This window comes from Labrus mixtus, chromosome 7 (assembly GCF_963584025.1).
Source record: "Labrus mixtus chromosome 7, fLabMix1.1, whole genome shotgun sequence".
Classification (NCBI taxonomy): Eukaryota; Metazoa; Chordata; class Actinopteri; order Labriformes; family Labridae; genus Labrus; species Labrus mixtus.
In genome coordinates this window covers 41,373-59,411 of record NC_083618.1, presented here as the reverse complement: position 1 = coordinate 59,411, position 18,039 = coordinate 41,373, and the positions used below count along the sequence as shown (strand labels likewise).

The following is an 18,039-nucleotide window of genomic DNA, read 5'->3' as shown; positions in this document are numbered from 1 at the left end:
CACTTTATCTGTTTAGGGAGTAGCTGGTGAACAAGGAGAGCATGGAGAAGATGTAAGTAATCAGCTTCCACTTGTTTTGGATTTATGGATGCATAGTTTTTTGTTTTTTTGTTTTTACTTTTTACTTTCACACATTTGTTGTTAAAATATTGTACATCATCATATTGTTCCCATAACTCTAGTGTAATATAATTACAGGACAATGTTACATGTTGTTGTTAAGGATAAAATGCCAATATATTGGCTTTAATAAATCTCTTATCATCTTAATGCAGATTGCGCCTGAGAAAAACTAAAAAGTGAAAAGAAAAAGATCAAACATTTGGCCAGTATATTCATAATGTATATAAATATGAGTTTCATCTGTATTTTTATGAACTTTATGAAGCACTGCTTATAATGCCTTACTATAAAAATGATACATTTGACTTTGATTATAAATATTTTAATTACAACCTGAAGCCATAAAAAAAATTAATTGTTGAATCTTTCTCAAAAACATACGTTTCTTTTTGTACACATCAAGCTGAAGGTCAGTGATATGTTTTTTCCCCACCATTTTTATGTTTCTCCAAATTAAAAATGTGTAAATCTTAAAGAAAATGAAAAGACACGACTTGCTGTTAACCAGCATGTACACAGAAGTGCTGTTACAAATAAAAAGATATAAGAATACAGGTAAATGTTTTCTAGGATTCTTTTTGTGGAGTTCTGAGCAGTCTAATTATTGGATGCTACCTTACTCAACCTTCTGCAGCAGTGTGATTAAAGTCTCCAGACTTTCTATTTTAAAGTGTCAACTGTAATCTCTCCTGTGATGTCCAAGGTGTTGATTGTTATCCTTCAGGTTAACGAGGCATGTTAACTCTGATGATAAACAAACATGTCCGCACAGGAATAATAATGAGGGCCATTCTGTTATTAGAAGGAAAAAGTTTGTCAAACTATTTCAACAACTGTAACTTTGTTAAAAAGCAGTGATTTATATTTTAAAATCTAAGACATCAGCCATTCTAATTTAAACAACTTCATATTGTTTTCCTTGCAGGGGGTAAAAGGATCTCCAGGGCCAAAAGGAGATAAGGTGAGTTTTTGTTACCGGTTCATTTCCCTGATATCAAACCTGATCCATGTGAAACGGTTGTCAAAATGTGTGTTTCAGGGGGAGAAGGGAATTGGACTTGCTGGTCCTCCTGGTCGGGATGGGCCTCAGGGTTTAAAGGTGAGTCGAGTCACTCTCATCAGATTAAGCCGATGTTCCACAGTTCAAAAATATAACTGTCACTTTAATCCAGGGAGATCCCGGCCTTCCTGGTCCAGCAGGTCCTCCTGGGCTGCAGGGGAAGCCAGGTGGTGCAGGGCAGCCCGGCCCGGGGGGAGAAGCTGGACAACCAGGACCTCCAGGACCACCAGGGGAGAGGGTCTGTGGATTTGCTGATTACTCAACACTGTTTGTTTTGGTCTTTAATTGTATGGTTTTTTTTTTACTATTACGGTCTAATTTTCAGGGTCTCCAAGGATTTGCAGGCCGAGCAGGCAACGTGGGACCTCCTGGTCCTTCTGGACCTCTTGGACCAGCAGTAAGTTTGGATCTTGTGTTTGAGAAGCTGTGATTAGTTGCTAAGTTGTCCCACAGACACATTTTAAGACTTGTGGTGATCGTGCGTTTCAGTCCATAGCACCAATCCTCTGGAAATCCGTTCCCATCTCACTTTGTGTTTCTGACTCTGTTGAGTCTTTTAAAAAACACTTCAAAACCTTGATGTTGAGACCCAGTCTACCCATGGATCACTGTTTTACTGTACCAATTATTGTTCCTGGTTATATCAGGCTTTTATAATGCCCGTCCATTAAGTATTCTTTGGTTCCTGTTTTTATTATATGTATGTTGATTTTTGTTGATTTAAAGCACTTTGTGACCGTTGTCTGTATAAATAAACTTTACTGTTACTTTACTTCATAGTTTCAAAGTGGTAAATGGACAAAAACCAGTGTGATTTATGACATAATGATTGATACTTTCTTTCTAGGGCACTCCTGGCACCAATGGGGTCAAAGGTGACAAGGTGACTCTCCAAGCCTTCACATATTTCTAGCTCCTTACCTTGAGACTTAAGATGGACCTGTTTGAAGGGTGTACTTGTTATTTCTGTTGCCAGGGAGAAGTGGGTGTAGGGGTCCCCGGTCCCAGAGGAGAGAGAGGAGATTCAGGGCCCAGAGTAAGAAATCACTGTATCATTGAAATGTAACCTGATGTGAATTTGCCTTCAGGTGATAGACCCTTACATCTGTGTATTCTTTGTTTCCCTTTCCCTGTCTTTCACATCTTAGGGAGAAGAGGGTCGTGCTGGCTTGGATGGGGAGAGAGGGACATCGGTAAGCAGCAATTTTTTTACGTCATCTTTTGTAATCCATCACCCTGAAAAATAACTTGTTTTTAAAAGGCTCCATGCACCAGTAAGGGGTCTGTGCAGAGGTATAAAGGGGAAAACACATGAATAAATCTTAAATTCAAGAGATGTTCTTCACAAGAACAAAATGTATTCATTAAATTGTAGAAAAAACCCTTAAAAAGCCTTGTCCTCCATCACAGTGTTTAGGAACCATTTCAAGTCCAATCAACTTTTGCAATCTCTTTATTTAAACTGTACATCCTGATGAGTCAGTTTAGTTTTCTCCCCAAAGAAATGGGTGCAAAGTAGAAAAATGCTCTGACTGTTTCCAGTTTAAAGATGTATATAATATTGCATGGTGTGTGTGTGTTTGTGTGTGTGTGTGTTCATCAGGGTCCACCAGGGACTCGAGGACTTCGAGGAGAGAAGGTGAACACTGCCTGTGCATTTTCCGATGTGACATCGTGCTAGCTTTTGTCCCTCGAGCGATCATGTAAAGAAGTGAATTAAATTTACTCAATGAAATATTTTGCATTCAATCTTTTTTTTTTCAGGGAGACGCAGGGCTGCAAGGTGACAAAGGAGAGAAGGTGTGTGTGCATTTTAAGCTCCATTCCTGATCCTCTCTCTCTCTCCTTGTGTATTCGTTTGTGTTTGTAAAGACGACAGGGGAATAAAAATGAAGAAAGAGGAAAATAGAATTTATTCATGTTGCCTTTTTGTGAACGAGCTCTTTCATGAGATCTAATCAGTTGATGGCAGGAGGAATATATGAATACACTCAGTGTTAACAGGCTTTAATACAACAGGTCACATATTTCAGATGCACATTGTAGAGGGTTTGCTTGTCTGCCTTTCTGCATGAAAGGTATTTCTCTCTAAAACCAGGGGAGCAATCTTTTCATGATCCTTAACCTAAACAAGTAGATTTGGTTCATAAGTCTACCTGAATTTGAGAATTTTACAACATTACTGACACATGTAACCACTTATATGACCACAGTTAGGTTAGGTTAGGGCAGCAAGTGCATCCCTGGGTGAAATTTGTGGGTTTTGACCAGTTCATCCAGCCTGATCTTTTTTCCCTTCCATCTTTTTGCTCTCTTATTCCCTCACCTGCTGCTGCCTGAAGGCTGTCTGGCAGAGAGGCCTGAAGCCCAACTTCTTCCTTAACTAAAACTGTATGAAACATTGTGCTTTGATGTTTTAGCTTTGGGGTTTAGCCAGGTGTTCAGCAGCTGTTTTGTCTCTCACAGGGGGACACTGTGCTGGTTGGAGGTCCTACTGGAGAAAAGGGCACCAAAGGAGAAACAGTCAGTGAACACCTGGACGGGTCCTAATGTTTATTACAGCAAAACATCCACTTATGTCTGGGTTTGCTTGTTGTTGATTTCACTTTTGCTCCTTTTTCTTTTTTTTAGGGTGACAGGGGACCCAAAGGTGTGCAGGGAGAAAAAGGGGTGAAAGGACAAGAGGGACCCACTGGGGAGCTGGTACATCATTTTGTTCTAGTTTTTGCACTATGAATCACTCATCCAGGAAAAGATGATATTTAAACGATATGTTAAGAGATACGATGTCACAGTATAGATATTACAAATGATCAATATCCATATTTCTGTTTGTGTGTATCTGATTTTAGGGTCTGAGGGGAGAACCAGGAGAAAGAGGATCCACTGGATTTCCTGGTGCCCGTGGCCCTGGGGGTCAGAAGGTTAGTAACATGGAGCATAAATGATCCTTGTGAATATTCAGTCTGTAGACAGCAAAGGTAATCATTTCACTGCTCTAATCACTGTAATTCTGTCTTCTGTCTGCAGGGTGAAGCCGGACAACCAGGAGTACCCGGCGAATCGGTCTGTGTTCTTTCATTTGCACATTTGATGTGTTTTTATTCTCTTTCGTGGACAGAACAGGGGAAGGATTTTGAAATGTTTTCTTCTCAGGGTTTATCAGGAAAAGACGGGCTGCAGGGGTGGAAGGGGGATAAGGGAGAGCTTGGCATCGCTGGAATGAGAGGAATCAAGGTATCTTCATTGTTTGTGTGTTTATGTACGAGACTGATGCGTGTTCATTCTGCGTGGTTTCAAGCCCTTTCAAGGGTGGGTGGTGATTATCACAACTCCATAGTAGCATGAAATTTATATGATTGAAAAGAATTAACACAAAACGTGTCATAAATATTCATGCAGCACATTCACTTTCATTCCAGCATTCTGATGATTAATACCTGGAAATATGTGTTTGCTCAGCCTGAAAGACATTTTCTCTCACTTAATTTATTTATTTGAATTTTTTTCAAATCATTGAATCAATCAAAGACGTGGGCAATGGCTCAGAGTTGCGACGGATGACTGGTTTGTTTTTACATTAGTATAGGGTCTTTATTTTTGGAAGGTTAGGCCAGTAGGAGAATAAGTACAAAAGAAAAGACACACAAGCATATAGCTACAACCGATATGTCACAGATGACACAGACATCTCCGAAAGAGTTCAAATAAAACATCAGGCGTAGGATGGGACATTTAAACTTTATGGAAAATGGAAAATTCAACATTTTGGGAATTGCAGTCATTTCATTTTTTTGTGAGTAACATAAGAAGGTACTACTGATTCTGTTCTGCAATTATAGCTGTACTCAGAGCTAGACAGGTTAGCATAGCATCGGCAGCCATCTGAATACATTTACAAAACAATACAAATTCAAAGCAGTTATATACCTGCTTGTTTGAGAGTCAGTGACTCGAAAATGTAATGGGTTTCTTCCTTGGCCTGTAGTACACTGTATCGCTCAGTTTCAGAAGAGTCGTGACATAATTTCAGAGCCATGCTGTCGAGCAAATGAATGACATCAATAACATTACCACTACCATTACATCACTGATGGGGGATGTTATGTGCTGTACTCTTTCTTGAATGGACCACTAACTTCCAGGCTCCATTGTTGTCTTTCAAATGATCTTGCTTAAGAAATAGTGAGATACAAAACTCCTCTTGAGGGGCCAAAGCTTGAACTGGACTTGGTGGAAGATCTTGGAGACATTTTACCTCCCTTCCGAGTTCTTAAGTAAGTGGTGGACTGGTCAATTTAAAGAATAGTTTTACATATGCCATTTATCAGACATTGTGAGTTTTAGAGAAACTAGGCTAGCTCTCGTTTTCAGTCATTCTGCTAAGCTAAGCTAACAGCTGCCTCATATTTACTTCATAGACGTAAGTGATGTCAGTCTACTCTACTCTAGTTCTCGTTCCCAAATATCCATGTGTGTGGTTTCCAATTACTGCTGTAAATTTATTTTGTCACTTGTATGTTCTACTTGTACTACTTCCAGTTTCTTGAGTAAGCTTTGTCTGAGGCTCAGTTCTCCTAATTTTGAGATGAGGTATGAGATAAGAGCACAGCAGTCTCTGCAGAAAGCTGTTCAGTCTAGTTCTCTTCCAGGTTTCTTCCTCTTGAAGGAAGTTTAGTCCTTGCCACTGTAACTGTGCTAAATTCTGCTTAGTGCTGTGGTGCATTCATGTTGGGTACTTGAAGAAGAGCAGGGTCAATAGTTATGCACAGATGGTATTCCAGTCTTCTGTATGAAAGTTATTTCTTGTGCCTGTCACCACAACAAGTATTATATATGTATATATATATATATATATATATATATATATATATATGTGTGTGCAACTATCATTAGTCTTACTGTAACTCTGGAATAATTGTTATGAATTACAAGTCACCTTTTAAAGTCAAAAACTAAAAACTGTGTTGAAAACTGCCAAAGTTATCCTTGTTCACTGTGTGCTTTAAAGATAAAAGCAGACAACAGCCTCTCAGAGTTCTCTGCATTTAAATGAAATGAAAGTCCTGCGCCCGCTCGCTCTTCAGGGTGCTACATGTACCATGGACTCTCTGTCATGAAGGGTTGGTGGGCTGTCTCTCTTTTTGACTGACAAGCATCTTCATATGCCGTCGTCAGTGATTTAATGTGTTTCCAGGGTGACCGAGGACCCAAGGGGGCTTGTGGAGGCGATGGACCCAAAGGAGATAAGGTTGTATTAAGTCACTTTTAGACAGTATGAATGTTTGAACTCCGCTGGATGGTGTTGTGCTGACAGACATTCATTCTTCTTCTGTACTGTGTTCTAAGCACTTGCAAAATATATGAATATGACTGTTTGTGTTGAAGGGGGGTTCTGGTATTAATGGACGACCTGGGCTACCAGGGAGAAAAGGTGAACAGGTATGAGCTGTCTCTGTGGTAGAACCAGGAACCATCTTTTCATATAAAAGCTTGTGTGTGCTTCTCAAAGACTTAGTATCTCTACATCCATGATGTCTATGTTTTTCAGGGGGAACTGGGACCTTCAGGCCCCACAGGCACTCCTGGAAAGGAGGGAATAGTTGGTCCCAAGGTCTGTGCTGTATATTTTTTAATAACATTTTTATATATCCTTTTGAAAATAAATGTTTCCAAGTTCTAATTGTTTTGTGCACAGGGTGACCGTGGTTTTGACGGAGTTGCAGGATCTAAAGGAGCTCAGGGAGAGAAAGGTGAAAGGGTGAGAAGCTTAATGTAATTTAAATGTAGTGCAAATGTAATGATATTGAATGTACGGACAGCAGCACAATATTGCTCATTCTATGAACTATAGGAACCCTGGGATAAATAACTTAAAGTCTCTGTGCTTCATTTAGGGTCCCTCTGGGGTCCCTGGTCCTCCTGGTCCAAGAGGTGTGGATGGGGCTCCGGGTCTGTCTGGAGCGCAGGGACCAGCTGGTGCTAAAGGCCCAGAGGGGCTCCAGGGTCAGAAGGTGACTATCCTTTCTTCATTGGTGTGGTAAAGAGAAAATGAGACAGGATGAATTTTACAATCACTTGTTATACAAGCAAATGTGTGCAACATCAAATATGTCAGTACACAGATTTGAATGTGAAGAAGAACGTAGGTATAAAAAAGAAATGACTATACACACAATAACAACTCTCAAGAGAAAAGTGACAGAAAGAAAGTGAGAGGCAGACATAAGGGCAGCAGACAGACAATGTGCAAACATACAAACAATATTAGATACAGTAATGTAAGGATGATGTAAGACAGATCTGGGATATAACATATAAGAACAACTCGTGTCATTTACAGCTCTAAGTGAGTGCACAAAATACCCACAGTCAGTGGTATGGCCAAAAACAATGAAGTTTTGACATCTAATGTATGATATCAGACTGATATAAAAAGAATACAGTTGTAGCGTAATTAAATTATTAAGATGTTATATCTTTATTTAACCTCGGATTTAAGAAGGGGGCACCACTTCCTGTTAAAGGAAGAAAATAACTTTAATGGTATAAGTTAATTAATTAATCAGTCAGTTTCATATCTTGAAAGAAGTAAGTTCTGGAAATGTTAAACAAGAAAACACACAGACAAAGTCCTGAATTTTATGTGTAAAATTTAATATAAATGGGGTAAATAATAATGTATAGATGAAACAGACAAAGAATATGATTATTATGATCAAGATAATGCAATTATAATGTATGGTGACATTATATATTTAGTAATGAGATAAGACGCGGTATTGTTTGAATGACTTGATCAGAAAATGGTCAAAAAGAAAAGGTTGATAAAGGAATTTTGGGATTCTATTTGGATTTAAAGGAGGGCTCTGAATAGACACGACTCATGACTTAATCATCCAACACCCCTTGCCACCAGCAGTCTTACTGTGAGATGTGTTCAATTGAACTCCGCCGGCTGGTCAGTCTCTGGCAAGCGGTTCTTTTCAGGCCCAGAGAGGTCCACGGGCCAGATTAGATGCCTTAACAACTTGGTCGGAGTGTGCAGCTGGGATGGAGATTGTACGTCGGTTCAGCCGTTGTCTCAGAAGCTCCAAGAGGATCCAACAGGAAAAAATATTAAAGAGTCTTTTGATACGTCGATTTCCAATTCAGATTAACCAGATGGCCATCTTGATGAATCCAAATTAAGGAATTGGCGTTCAAAATTGAAGAGCAAAGACTTTGGAGAAGAAAGTTCAAAAACCTTGCTTGAGCCAGAAAGAATTGATGTTCCAAAAATTGTGCGTGAAAAAGAAAGTTCGGCAGAGAATCATCTCTACGGCACAAACTTAAAAGAAGTGATTTGGACCGAAGTCCGAAGAGAAGAGAGCAAGAGTGACTCCCATTCTGACCGGAGGACAATTGTTTAAACTAAACCGAGTTTACTCAATAAGATTAAGAATAAGAATCTAAACATATATACGTCACCATACATTCATTTTGATATTATTTCTATCAGATCCACGTTGATGTAGGTTCACGTCATATATTTAGACAAACATTTCTATCAGATTCATGTTGAGATGAAAATCACACCATCTGGGAACATCCTCAGTTAATCCCATCCTGTAGGTGAACAAAAACATGTTATACAGTCAACATTCTTAATAAGACATATTAATAAAGTAGGAAAAGAAGTTGGTGTCTTTAAATAACACCTTCTATAGCTAATATCAAAGAGTGTGCTTTATAACACGTCTTAATGTATAATTATGAAGGTTACGTCTTCATGGATATTCTAACACTAGATGGCAATAGCGCTCCACGTCAAATTCCTATTAAACATAATATAACTCTTATTCCTATTCTGAAGATCAGATTTTGAGTTTAAAAAGATGATTATAATACATTCAATGTGACAATTACAAATATCTAGATGAAGAAAGACATAAATGTTCATTTGATGCAGAATTGAAAGCTGTGGTTTAATCAGTTCTTCAGCAGTCCTTCAACAGATGGTCAATTTTACGACTTTGCAGAGACTGGTTTCAGTCACAGTTCATGTCTTTGGGGTCCATTCGTAGATAGCAGAGTGTTCTGTTTCCGCTCGATTGTTTATTCAAGGTGTTGTAAAAGTTCATAACATCCTGTCTGAGAGGGAGACTTAAATCATTGATCAGTTGCTTTGTTCCTTGGGGAAAGTAATGTTAATCCACAGTCCTGAGTCCTGCAGGAAGAGAGGTCGTAAACGTGACTGCTGATAACGGCTACACAGTGTCTGTCCTCAGTTTGTTCTCTTTATTCTTCTGCACCTGACATATCCTGTTTGATTGCTGGGTATTGGTTCATGATGCTTCAGGATGATTGGCAGGTTGATGAGCATTTGTATGACTGGCTTGTCTGCTGGATCGTCAAGTAAATAAAGGAAACAGGTGACAGGAGAGCAGGGCTACATCAATGGTGTCTGATGGATACTCCTTTTTTTCAAACTCAGATAAACAAGATTCAAGTTGCACGTTTTTTCCCCAAAAAGCAAGATTTGCATTGGTGCTGGATGGCTGAGGATCTATTCTGCTTAGAGAGAGGGACAAAGACAAATGAAGACAAAAAAGAAAATGTATTGTACAGAGGAGTATATTTTCAGATGTCAGATGCCGGAAAAACTAGTTTTTAAGGTTCTCATTTGAATTAATTCTAGTATTTTACATTTACTTTCATGTTTCTAAAAGAACAGATGTAGCTGAACTGCATTAGTGCACTTAAAAACAGTATTTTCTGTAGCATTGATGTCTGCATTATCATACATGGGAATTGTGTGTTTATAAGTTGAGATCGGATAAGTATTGTACAGAAATACGAAGTTAAAATACAATTTAAAGATTCTATTGGAAATGTAGGACAACATCAACTGCTGGCTTTATGTTTTCTAAAATGATGTCAGAGTTGATTTATACAGTCTCAGGGAGCCTTTTCTTTTTCTTGTTTAACGTTTCACTACAATTGTCTACTACTGAGTTGTATGTTGTAACACATCAGGGAGAGAGAGGTCCAATTGGTCCCGCCATGGTGGGTCCACGTGGTGTCCCAGGAATCCCAGGGGAGCGAGGAGAACAGGTACGAGTCACATGTTGTGTCTTGGGAACAATCTTTGACAGACACTACACCCTAAGTTCAGGAAACTCTCATCAAAAACATCTGAAAATCTTGTTAAATATTTAGTAGCTATTTATCTTTTGACAGTACCTCAGAGAGACAAGGATACAGAACTCAGACAGGAAGTCATAACTCTTAGAATTCTATTTCTATCAGTTAGTTAGTACATATGGCATATTTAACCTTTTATTTTGACTTTGCATGTAGTAAATGTAACCGGTCTCAGTCTATTGAATAAATGTGCTGCCAGCCTCTCTGTGGGTCTGTGTGTCCTGAAACATGTCCATGTTGCAGGGAGAGCTTGGACCAGATGGAGCCAAGGGAGACAGAGGAGAGCCAGGCATGACGGTCAGTGCCTGATCCCAACCCCAGGGCTCAATCTGAAGATGGCGTCACTAAAGGACACTTACATCAAGCTTTGAGTTATGTGTGTGTGTTTTGTTTGTTTTTAAAGTGTGTTCCTTTCCCCCTCTTTATTCTGAATTCAGGAAGATGAGGTCAGAGAGTACGTGCGCACAGAGATGAGTCAGCACTGTGGTGAGTCTCTCATGCATCTTGCATTACTAATTTATAAAAGAGTTGTCCCCAAGTTGAACTTCAAATGGTGATCACAGCGAGTGAGTCACGGCTTCTCAGCTAAACTCTGTAACATTTAGAAGTAGCTGCAGAGAAGTACAGCAATGACTCTTTTTTAACTGACCTTCATTTTCTCCTCTCTCTCTGCTTCCGTCCTGTCCATCTGTCGGATCCTAAGCGTGTGGAGGTGAGTGAGCCGCTCAGCTGCAGCAGGAGAGAGAGAGACAGACGGGCTGTGATTGAGCATGAGTCACAGCATTGTACTATACCACATATGCTGCTGCAGAGTCTGTACTGACAGCAGTCAGGCTCATATACAGTATCTCATATAAATTGCTTTAGTGCAGTAGCACGTGTTACGCATTAGTGTGGGATTGAATGATTAAAATGCATCATCATTCAAACCTCTGTACACTAAAATAATTCCCTTTTTTCCACGGGATTTATTTGAGAACACTAAAACATTTATGTGAAATATGGCCGCCCAATTTGATTCAGACTTAAAATAATCAAAAAGAATACAAAAATTGGGAAAATCTCAAATATGTTTTTGCTTTGCAAAAAAAAATGTTTTGTTATGTTCCATATAAAACTTTTACTTTGTAGTTTTATATGACTCCATGCACATGTTTGATATTTTATTGATCTTCAAGAAAAAGCTTTCCCTTAATTATGTGCGCTAAAAGAGGAAATATCATTTCTAACACTGTATAAATTACAATCACAGAAGCAATATTACATTCTTTTTATAATCAAAAGATCATTTTTAAATGCCCTCACGGTCTAAGTGAATGACAATAAACAATTCTAAGTATATGAATTCAGAGAAAGACAAACACCACGTTTGAATCAAGTTTGAACTAATGTGTTAGCGCTTTATCGCTGCAGGACTTCCTCAGTGTTTAGAAGCAGCAGCTGCAGCAGCATGTGATGAGTGTGGCAGGCTGTAAATAAATATGCAGCGTTGATGAAAACAAGGCCATGACAAACATTTAAGTCATGTTTGTTTATTACTCTCCAAGGGATAAGATGTATGTTTCATAATATACAAGTCAGATAATGTGAGCTTTCCTTGAATCAGTGCTGATTCAAGTCAAAAAATGTTGGACTGGTTGTTGATGACACAAGTCCGTGCAGCAGCAGGTTGAGTCCTGAAAGGATTACAGCCAGTTTTTGGAAGATGGCCCTTCTGGTCTTACAAAAACTTAGTAAATCCTTTTAGCCGGTGTGTATGTTGGAATGGTGGAATGTTTTTTGTGGTGTCTTGGGGGTTGTTTTGGCTGATGTGTGTGAAGGTTTTACTACCAGTATCTTCTGTTTCTGGTCTCTCCCTCTTTTCCCTCCTGTGTAACACTTACCTGGTCTCCCTCGCTCCCTGAATCCTGTCCCTGCTCCCTCGGTGTTCCTGTTTGCTTCTCCCTGTCTTGTATCTGGCTCTCTCAGGTTCAGGCCCAGTAAGTCGCTTCCAGCCCACGGTCAGGGCTCGGCCTGCTGCGGAGCAACAAGTGGCCCTGAAGGGTGAGGAGGGTGAGTGTGTCTGTCCATTGCTCTATCTGTCACCTTGATCTCTGTGTGTGTGTGTCTGTCTTTGTGTCCGTGCCTAACAAACAGGTGTAACTTGGTGGTGCCGTGTATGGAGACCTCTGAACACTGGGTGGTTTTCTCAACAGGAAAACAGAGGACTCCATTTTTGCTCATGTCCAATATGATTTTTGTCTGGATATGCTCTCTGAGCATGTAACCTCAAGTATTAGGTTATTGCTTATATTTCATTTTTGTTCCCCATCTGATTTGAAGGATCTCTGACTTGTGTGGCATTGCTCTTCTCTCAGGCCATGAGCTCCGTGTGGTGGTGAACACCAACGACCCGGACTATGAACACATCTACTCAATCGAGGCCTACGACGAGCCCCTGGATGAGCTGCTCCTTTTCACTCCCTCTGCCAACCAGAGCGATGGTACTGTGTTTCAGACTGAGTCGATGCTATCATGCAGGGAAAGGGCATTTTCCTACAGATTGCCTACAGATTGCCTAACACAATCTGGCTCCATGGGAATTTTGTGGCAAAATCATATTGTCTGAAAGCCATTACAAACATAAAAAATACAGCAGTACAGCTAATGAAAGACAAACAAACAAAGTCATTTGTAGTGAAATGTTTCTCAACAGAACAGTGTGCATCCTTAAAGGGATACTTCACCCGTTGAAACATGAATCTGTATTGACATTGGGTCATATATGTAGTAGAAATGTGAAATACATTTTGAAGTTGGTGCCTTCTTGGCCGAGAAAAGGCAGAAAGTGTCTTTTTGGCTCATGTAGATGAAAGACACCAAATCCCAGAATGCACAGCACCGCAGGCCACTCCCACTAAGGTCAGGTTTACAGACATATTTACTTCAACACACACAAGGCCGTTTACACAACTGATTCAGAGATTTCTTCCAGAATTGATCTTGGAAATTCCTGGCAGAAAACAGACTCTATGTCTGTGTCCATAGACAAACAGTGAGAGCACCGACACTACCAGTCCGCCCCAATTGCAAAATGGTGATTTTTGCGTCACTGGAAGCTCCTTTTCAGACTCAGAAATACAAAGATTTCCAATCTCAGGGGAAAATGAGGGCAGGATGCACGACCATTCAAAAATACTACCAGGTTTCTAATGATTAATGCAAATGGGTGAAGTATCCCTTTAAGAGCAGGGTTATGCCTGAGAGGAACTAGTTCATACAACGTGTCTGACCAAATGATTTGTGTACGATCAGAACATTGAAATCAATGTGATTCTCTGACGACCAAAGAGGATGGAGGCACAATAATTGATTAATTACATGAAAAGGGCAGACTTTTCAGACAGCCTGCCCTAGAAGTGTAAGCTGTTTCCAAAAACCATTAGACCACTCAGTGAGTTCTGAAGGTGAACCACCTTAAATACATTCAGCTCTTTTTTGAAGTTCTTATATTGACATGTTCTTTGCTTGTTTAAAGTTCTCTCCTTTTGCCTTGTATTCATAGTACTTTGCTCCATCATACAGTGTATATTTGGGTTTGAGTCAGGTCAGTAAGAACACTTGACCTCCAACTAATTTTGTCTCACCAACTTTGTCCACTGAGTTTGTTAAATGAAGTGTTATTAAGACCAAAGATCACGGCAAACTAAAATATGGACAGACAACCACATCTTGTAATACCAAGATCCCCCTTTAGCGAAATGATTTAAGTCACACAATGATGACCCTGACATTCATTCAATTGCTTTACATGCTACAAACTTTGCTGTATCGTGTGATGATGAACAGAAGATGGCGTTTCAAATTTTATGCTCATGACCCATAATTTGATTTAATAAATCAGCAGATAATCCAATTTGTGCTGGAGGAGCATGTCTCATGTTATTTATGCGTTTCTCTTTGTGCTCGTTTTGCCACTTCATGAGACTGTGTTGGCGATGAACACATCCTCACACATGCTGATACAGGCTCACACCGTCCTCAGTCCGTGTCCTGTAGATATATGATCTGTAAACCTCTGTTTTAACATGTTTTCATTCCTTCTTTTCAATTGGATGTGTTTAATGCTGTGTTTCTGTGTGTGTGTGTGTGTGTGTGTGTGTGTGTGTGTGTGTGTGTGTGTGTGTGTGTGTGTGTGTGTGTGTGTGTGTGTGTGTGTGCGTGCGTGCGTGCGTGCGTGTGTGTGGACAGGTGAGGCTGTCAAAGATAAATCTGACAAAACAGTCAGAGTTAAAGCAAAGAGTTCAGCCAGTGCTGACGTTAAGAAAGCAGCAACAGTTGGTGGTCAGAAAGCAGTAAAAGTTGCATCTCTGAGAGAAGTCAAACCCAAGTCAGTCAGGTCCAAGAGGAGAGTCACAGGGGAAGGTAAACCAGCTCACACGTTGTTATCCTATTTGGGGATTTACAAAGGGTTAATTCTGCCCTTCTGCCTGCCTGGTGTTTGGCCCTCCCTGCATGTGTCAGGCTGCATTTGTTGTTAATTTAACGATATGCGAGTAGAACTGAAGAGATCAGTGCTAATGAGTAACTTTGCATCCAAAAATATTTGATTTATTGAAAAAGAAAGTTTGGTGTTGATAGAGCTCAGTTTCCACAATTTCCCAGTTTGGGATCAATAAAGTATTTCTATTCTATTCTATTCTATTATTCAGTTGTCATGGATGCTTGTTTTTGGGTCTCTGTTGCTCTTGTTGCTGCTCTGCTCCTTTTCTACTGGTCTCCCCTTACCTTTCTGCATGAGCCTCCTTTCAGTCTGTATGTGCTCTCCCTCACTGTTTTTGTGTGCTTGTGTGTGTGTGTGTGTTCTACAGCTCCAGCAGACCTGTGCCTCCTGCCGTTGGAGGAGGGCAGCTGTGGGCGATACACTATGCGCTGGTACTTTAACAGTCAGGTTCAGGCCTGCAGGCCTTTCATCTACAGCGGCTGTGAAGGAAACGACAACCGCTTCCTTGAGCTGGAGGAGTGTGAGGAGGCATGCCTTGGGGAGGTCAAAGGTACTCAAACAAACACAAACACACACACACACACTAACAAACCTCTCCTACGTATTGAATGTATGCATTCTAAATACTGATCTGTTGTCAGGTACCTTGACGACAGCACGGTGATTGTGGCCAAATCCTCCTCAGCGCAGGAATTTTAGCCTTTTTTTCTCATTTTATTGATCATTTATTTTGTCATGTTTATGATCAAGATTTTTTTCATTTGTTTATTTATTGTTTCTGTAATCCTGACCAAACTAAAGCCCAAAGGGATACCAAAGTGCCTCCTTGTTTAATGTAAGAAAACCCAAGAAAAAAACAAACAATATATATTGTTAATTAACTTAAAAGATTACTTTTTTGCGCAATAATAAACATTTGCACACCTAGAAGCAACATTTTCATCAGTCTTCACTCTGATTTTCACAGTTGAACTATGCCCAAGTATAAAGGTGCTTCAGGATCTTTTTCCATTTCATGCTGCACAAAGATAATGAGATTTCCTTCTGCATACAGAGAGGGAGGGAACAAATGGTCTGACACCTTCCAGTCTGATGCAATAATCCTTCAGTAAATACCATTTTGGTGAGCCTTTTACTCTTCTAATTACCGGAACAAAATATCTGATAGAAGTTTGTCTCTGTTTGGAAGTGATGATCAGTTAAATCAGTTCAGCCCTCAGAGAGATGGACTTCTCTGACTTCAGCGGTTTGCAAGATCTTTTTAATAGGTGAACATTTTCTTAATAGTGTTTTCTGTTACAGAATAGAGCTTTACTGCTTCAGACACAGGTCAATCAATTGATGACGTCAGGGAGGGAAAAGGTTTATATTTGAACACTGTTTCCCTTTGCTAATGAAGGTGTATGTTCTCATGATTTCATTATGATATTATGCTGCCATGAAATACAATAGAATTACAATTTTAACATTTGATACTTTTCTCCTTGACACATAATAACTATCAACACATAGCTGTGTTAGCAAAGGAAAACACTAGTAGACCCTCTCTAATCCTGAAGGGAATATTACATATAAAGGCACATTTTTTGACGGACACCACAAACTATACACCTCTCACCAAATTGGTGGTTACTGCATGGCTGCTGCTTCATGATGTGCTCTATCATTGTGCCCATTCTTTAACTTACGGACTGTATAACTATCAGCACTAAATAGTAAAATAGCAAAGTGTGCAGGGTGTTCTGTGTTCGGGAGGGTTTTCTTGATAATGAGAATTTGAGGGAAGTCTTCTCATAATCTTACTGTAAGCTTGTCAACATAGAAAAAAAAAACCTCATGTTAGAATTTCAGCATATAGTCTCTGAGACAATTATTAGCAGCCTCTTTAGTCAATGTCTTAAAAATGTTTACACAAGTAGCTTCAGATTCAAACAAACAGGCTCAGATTTATTCTTACTGCAGTGACCCTTTAAAGAAGAAATGTACTTTACTGACATTGTCTTGTTTTGTTGCTTTTCATTTAAGACCAGCTTTGTTTTGTTTGATTGAAATTAAAAAGTCAAGAAGCAGATTTAAGTCTTCAAAAAGTTTTAACTAGACGTGTCTACACAGAAAACAAGGACTTCATTTCAGAGCAGCCGAGGCCTAGAAATCACTCCTCTTCATTTAAACTATGCAAGAACAACTATATATTTGGCTAACATAATGGTAAAGTTTTATCATTTGTATTAAATATGAAGAATCAAGCACATTGTTCTGCCAATGTTTTGTAAATAATGTGTTTTTATATTTTTGGGGGGGCGTTGTGTTTGTGATCTTGACTACATGTTTACCTGCCAGAGAAAAGGTGCTATTTTTAAAGGTATTTTTATACTGTGTATTGAAGATGGAAGCTTGTGTTTTTATGTGGTGAGAAACCACTCTGTATCTGTTGTATTATATATCATTTAAGCATTTCTAATAAACCAAAGAATTGAGTACAAACTAGTTTGGTGTTCTGTCATTTTCATCTCTTAATGCTAACGTTATGTTAGCAACTTAGCTCATTTTTTGACAACACTTTAAAAACACAACATGTGACCTCATCAGTCTGTTTGACAACTGGAATCAAACGATAAGGTGTCAGTGATCTGTGTCTACATGAATGGAATACTTTAAGAATGGAATTTTTTCCAGTTTTTAATGGAGGGCTTAATGTAGACGATCAAGAGATAGGACTGTGTTTTTTCACGTGTGTGTGTGTGTGTGTGCGTGTGCGTGTGCGTGTGCGTGTTTGTGCGTGTGCGTATGCGTGTGCGTGTGTGTGTGTGTGTGTAACTGATCAAGATGTTTTAATTTCATCAGCAGATTTTTCTAATGAGAGAATTTTCTGCTTGTTGGCCATGACTGCTCCGTCCTCAGTTTTTCCATATGCTCTCTGCCCTCGCTTGATTTCCCCAAGGTGGAAAAAAAACACAGACTGCAAGTCCACTTCATCACACTCCAACAGGTCACACACTAGTTCACCATCACCTCGCCCTTTCCTTTACCTAATGGAGTTCAAATGTTCTCTCAGGCCTCTTCCTCTCAGGCTCAACATTAGATGTGCTTTCCACCACCATGGCCGAGGACAATCTGACATGCTGACAGTGATATGGATGTATTGTTAGATACTTTGAAAGGGCCATAGACCATGACAGGACACTGA

The 18,039-nt window shown here is 39.6% G+C and overlaps 1 protein-coding gene across 1 annotated transcript in view; it reads left to right on the top strand.

The window, feature by feature from the left end:
• Positions 1-17,339, top strand: part of col7a1 (collagen, type VII, alpha 1) — a 63,283-nt gene extending 45,944 nt beyond the window's left edge. The window contains exons 91-119 of the mRNA XM_061041892.1: positions 17-52; positions 1,049-1,084; positions 1,163-1,222; positions 1,296-1,421; positions 1,509-1,580; positions 2,031-2,066; positions 2,160-2,219; positions 2,332-2,376; positions 2,787-2,822; positions 2,948-2,983; positions 3,650-3,706; positions 3,815-3,886; positions 4,036-4,107; positions 4,214-4,249; positions 4,340-4,420; positions 6,381-6,434; positions 6,572-6,625; positions 6,735-6,797; positions 6,882-6,944; positions 7,081-7,197; positions 10,202-10,279; positions 10,613-10,666; positions 10,807-10,855; positions 11,073-11,081; positions 12,338-12,421; positions 12,727-12,852; positions 14,600-14,773; positions 15,220-15,402; positions 15,494-17,339. Coding sequence (XP_060897875.1) covers positions 17-52; positions 1,049-1,084; positions 1,163-1,222; positions 1,296-1,421; positions 1,509-1,580; positions 2,031-2,066; positions 2,160-2,219; positions 2,332-2,376; positions 2,787-2,822; positions 2,948-2,983; positions 3,650-3,706; positions 3,815-3,886; positions 4,036-4,107; positions 4,214-4,249; positions 4,340-4,420; positions 6,381-6,434; positions 6,572-6,625; positions 6,735-6,797; positions 6,882-6,944; positions 7,081-7,197; positions 10,202-10,279; positions 10,613-10,666; positions 10,807-10,855; positions 11,073-11,081; positions 12,338-12,421; positions 12,727-12,852; positions 14,600-14,773; positions 15,220-15,402; positions 15,494-15,516 — 1,992 coding nt within the window. The 3' untranslated portion in view covers positions 15,517-17,339. The remainder of the gene's footprint in view (positions 1-16; positions 53-1,048; positions 1,085-1,162; positions 1,223-1,295; positions 1,422-1,508; positions 1,581-2,030; positions 2,067-2,159; positions 2,220-2,331; positions 2,377-2,786; positions 2,823-2,947; positions 2,984-3,649; positions 3,707-3,814; positions 3,887-4,035; positions 4,108-4,213; positions 4,250-4,339; positions 4,421-6,380; positions 6,435-6,571; positions 6,626-6,734; positions 6,798-6,881; positions 6,945-7,080; positions 7,198-10,201; positions 10,280-10,612; positions 10,667-10,806; positions 10,856-11,072; positions 11,082-12,337; positions 12,422-12,726; positions 12,853-14,599; positions 14,774-15,219; positions 15,403-15,493) is intronic.
• The last annotated feature ends 700 nt before the right edge of the window (positions 17,340-18,039 follow it).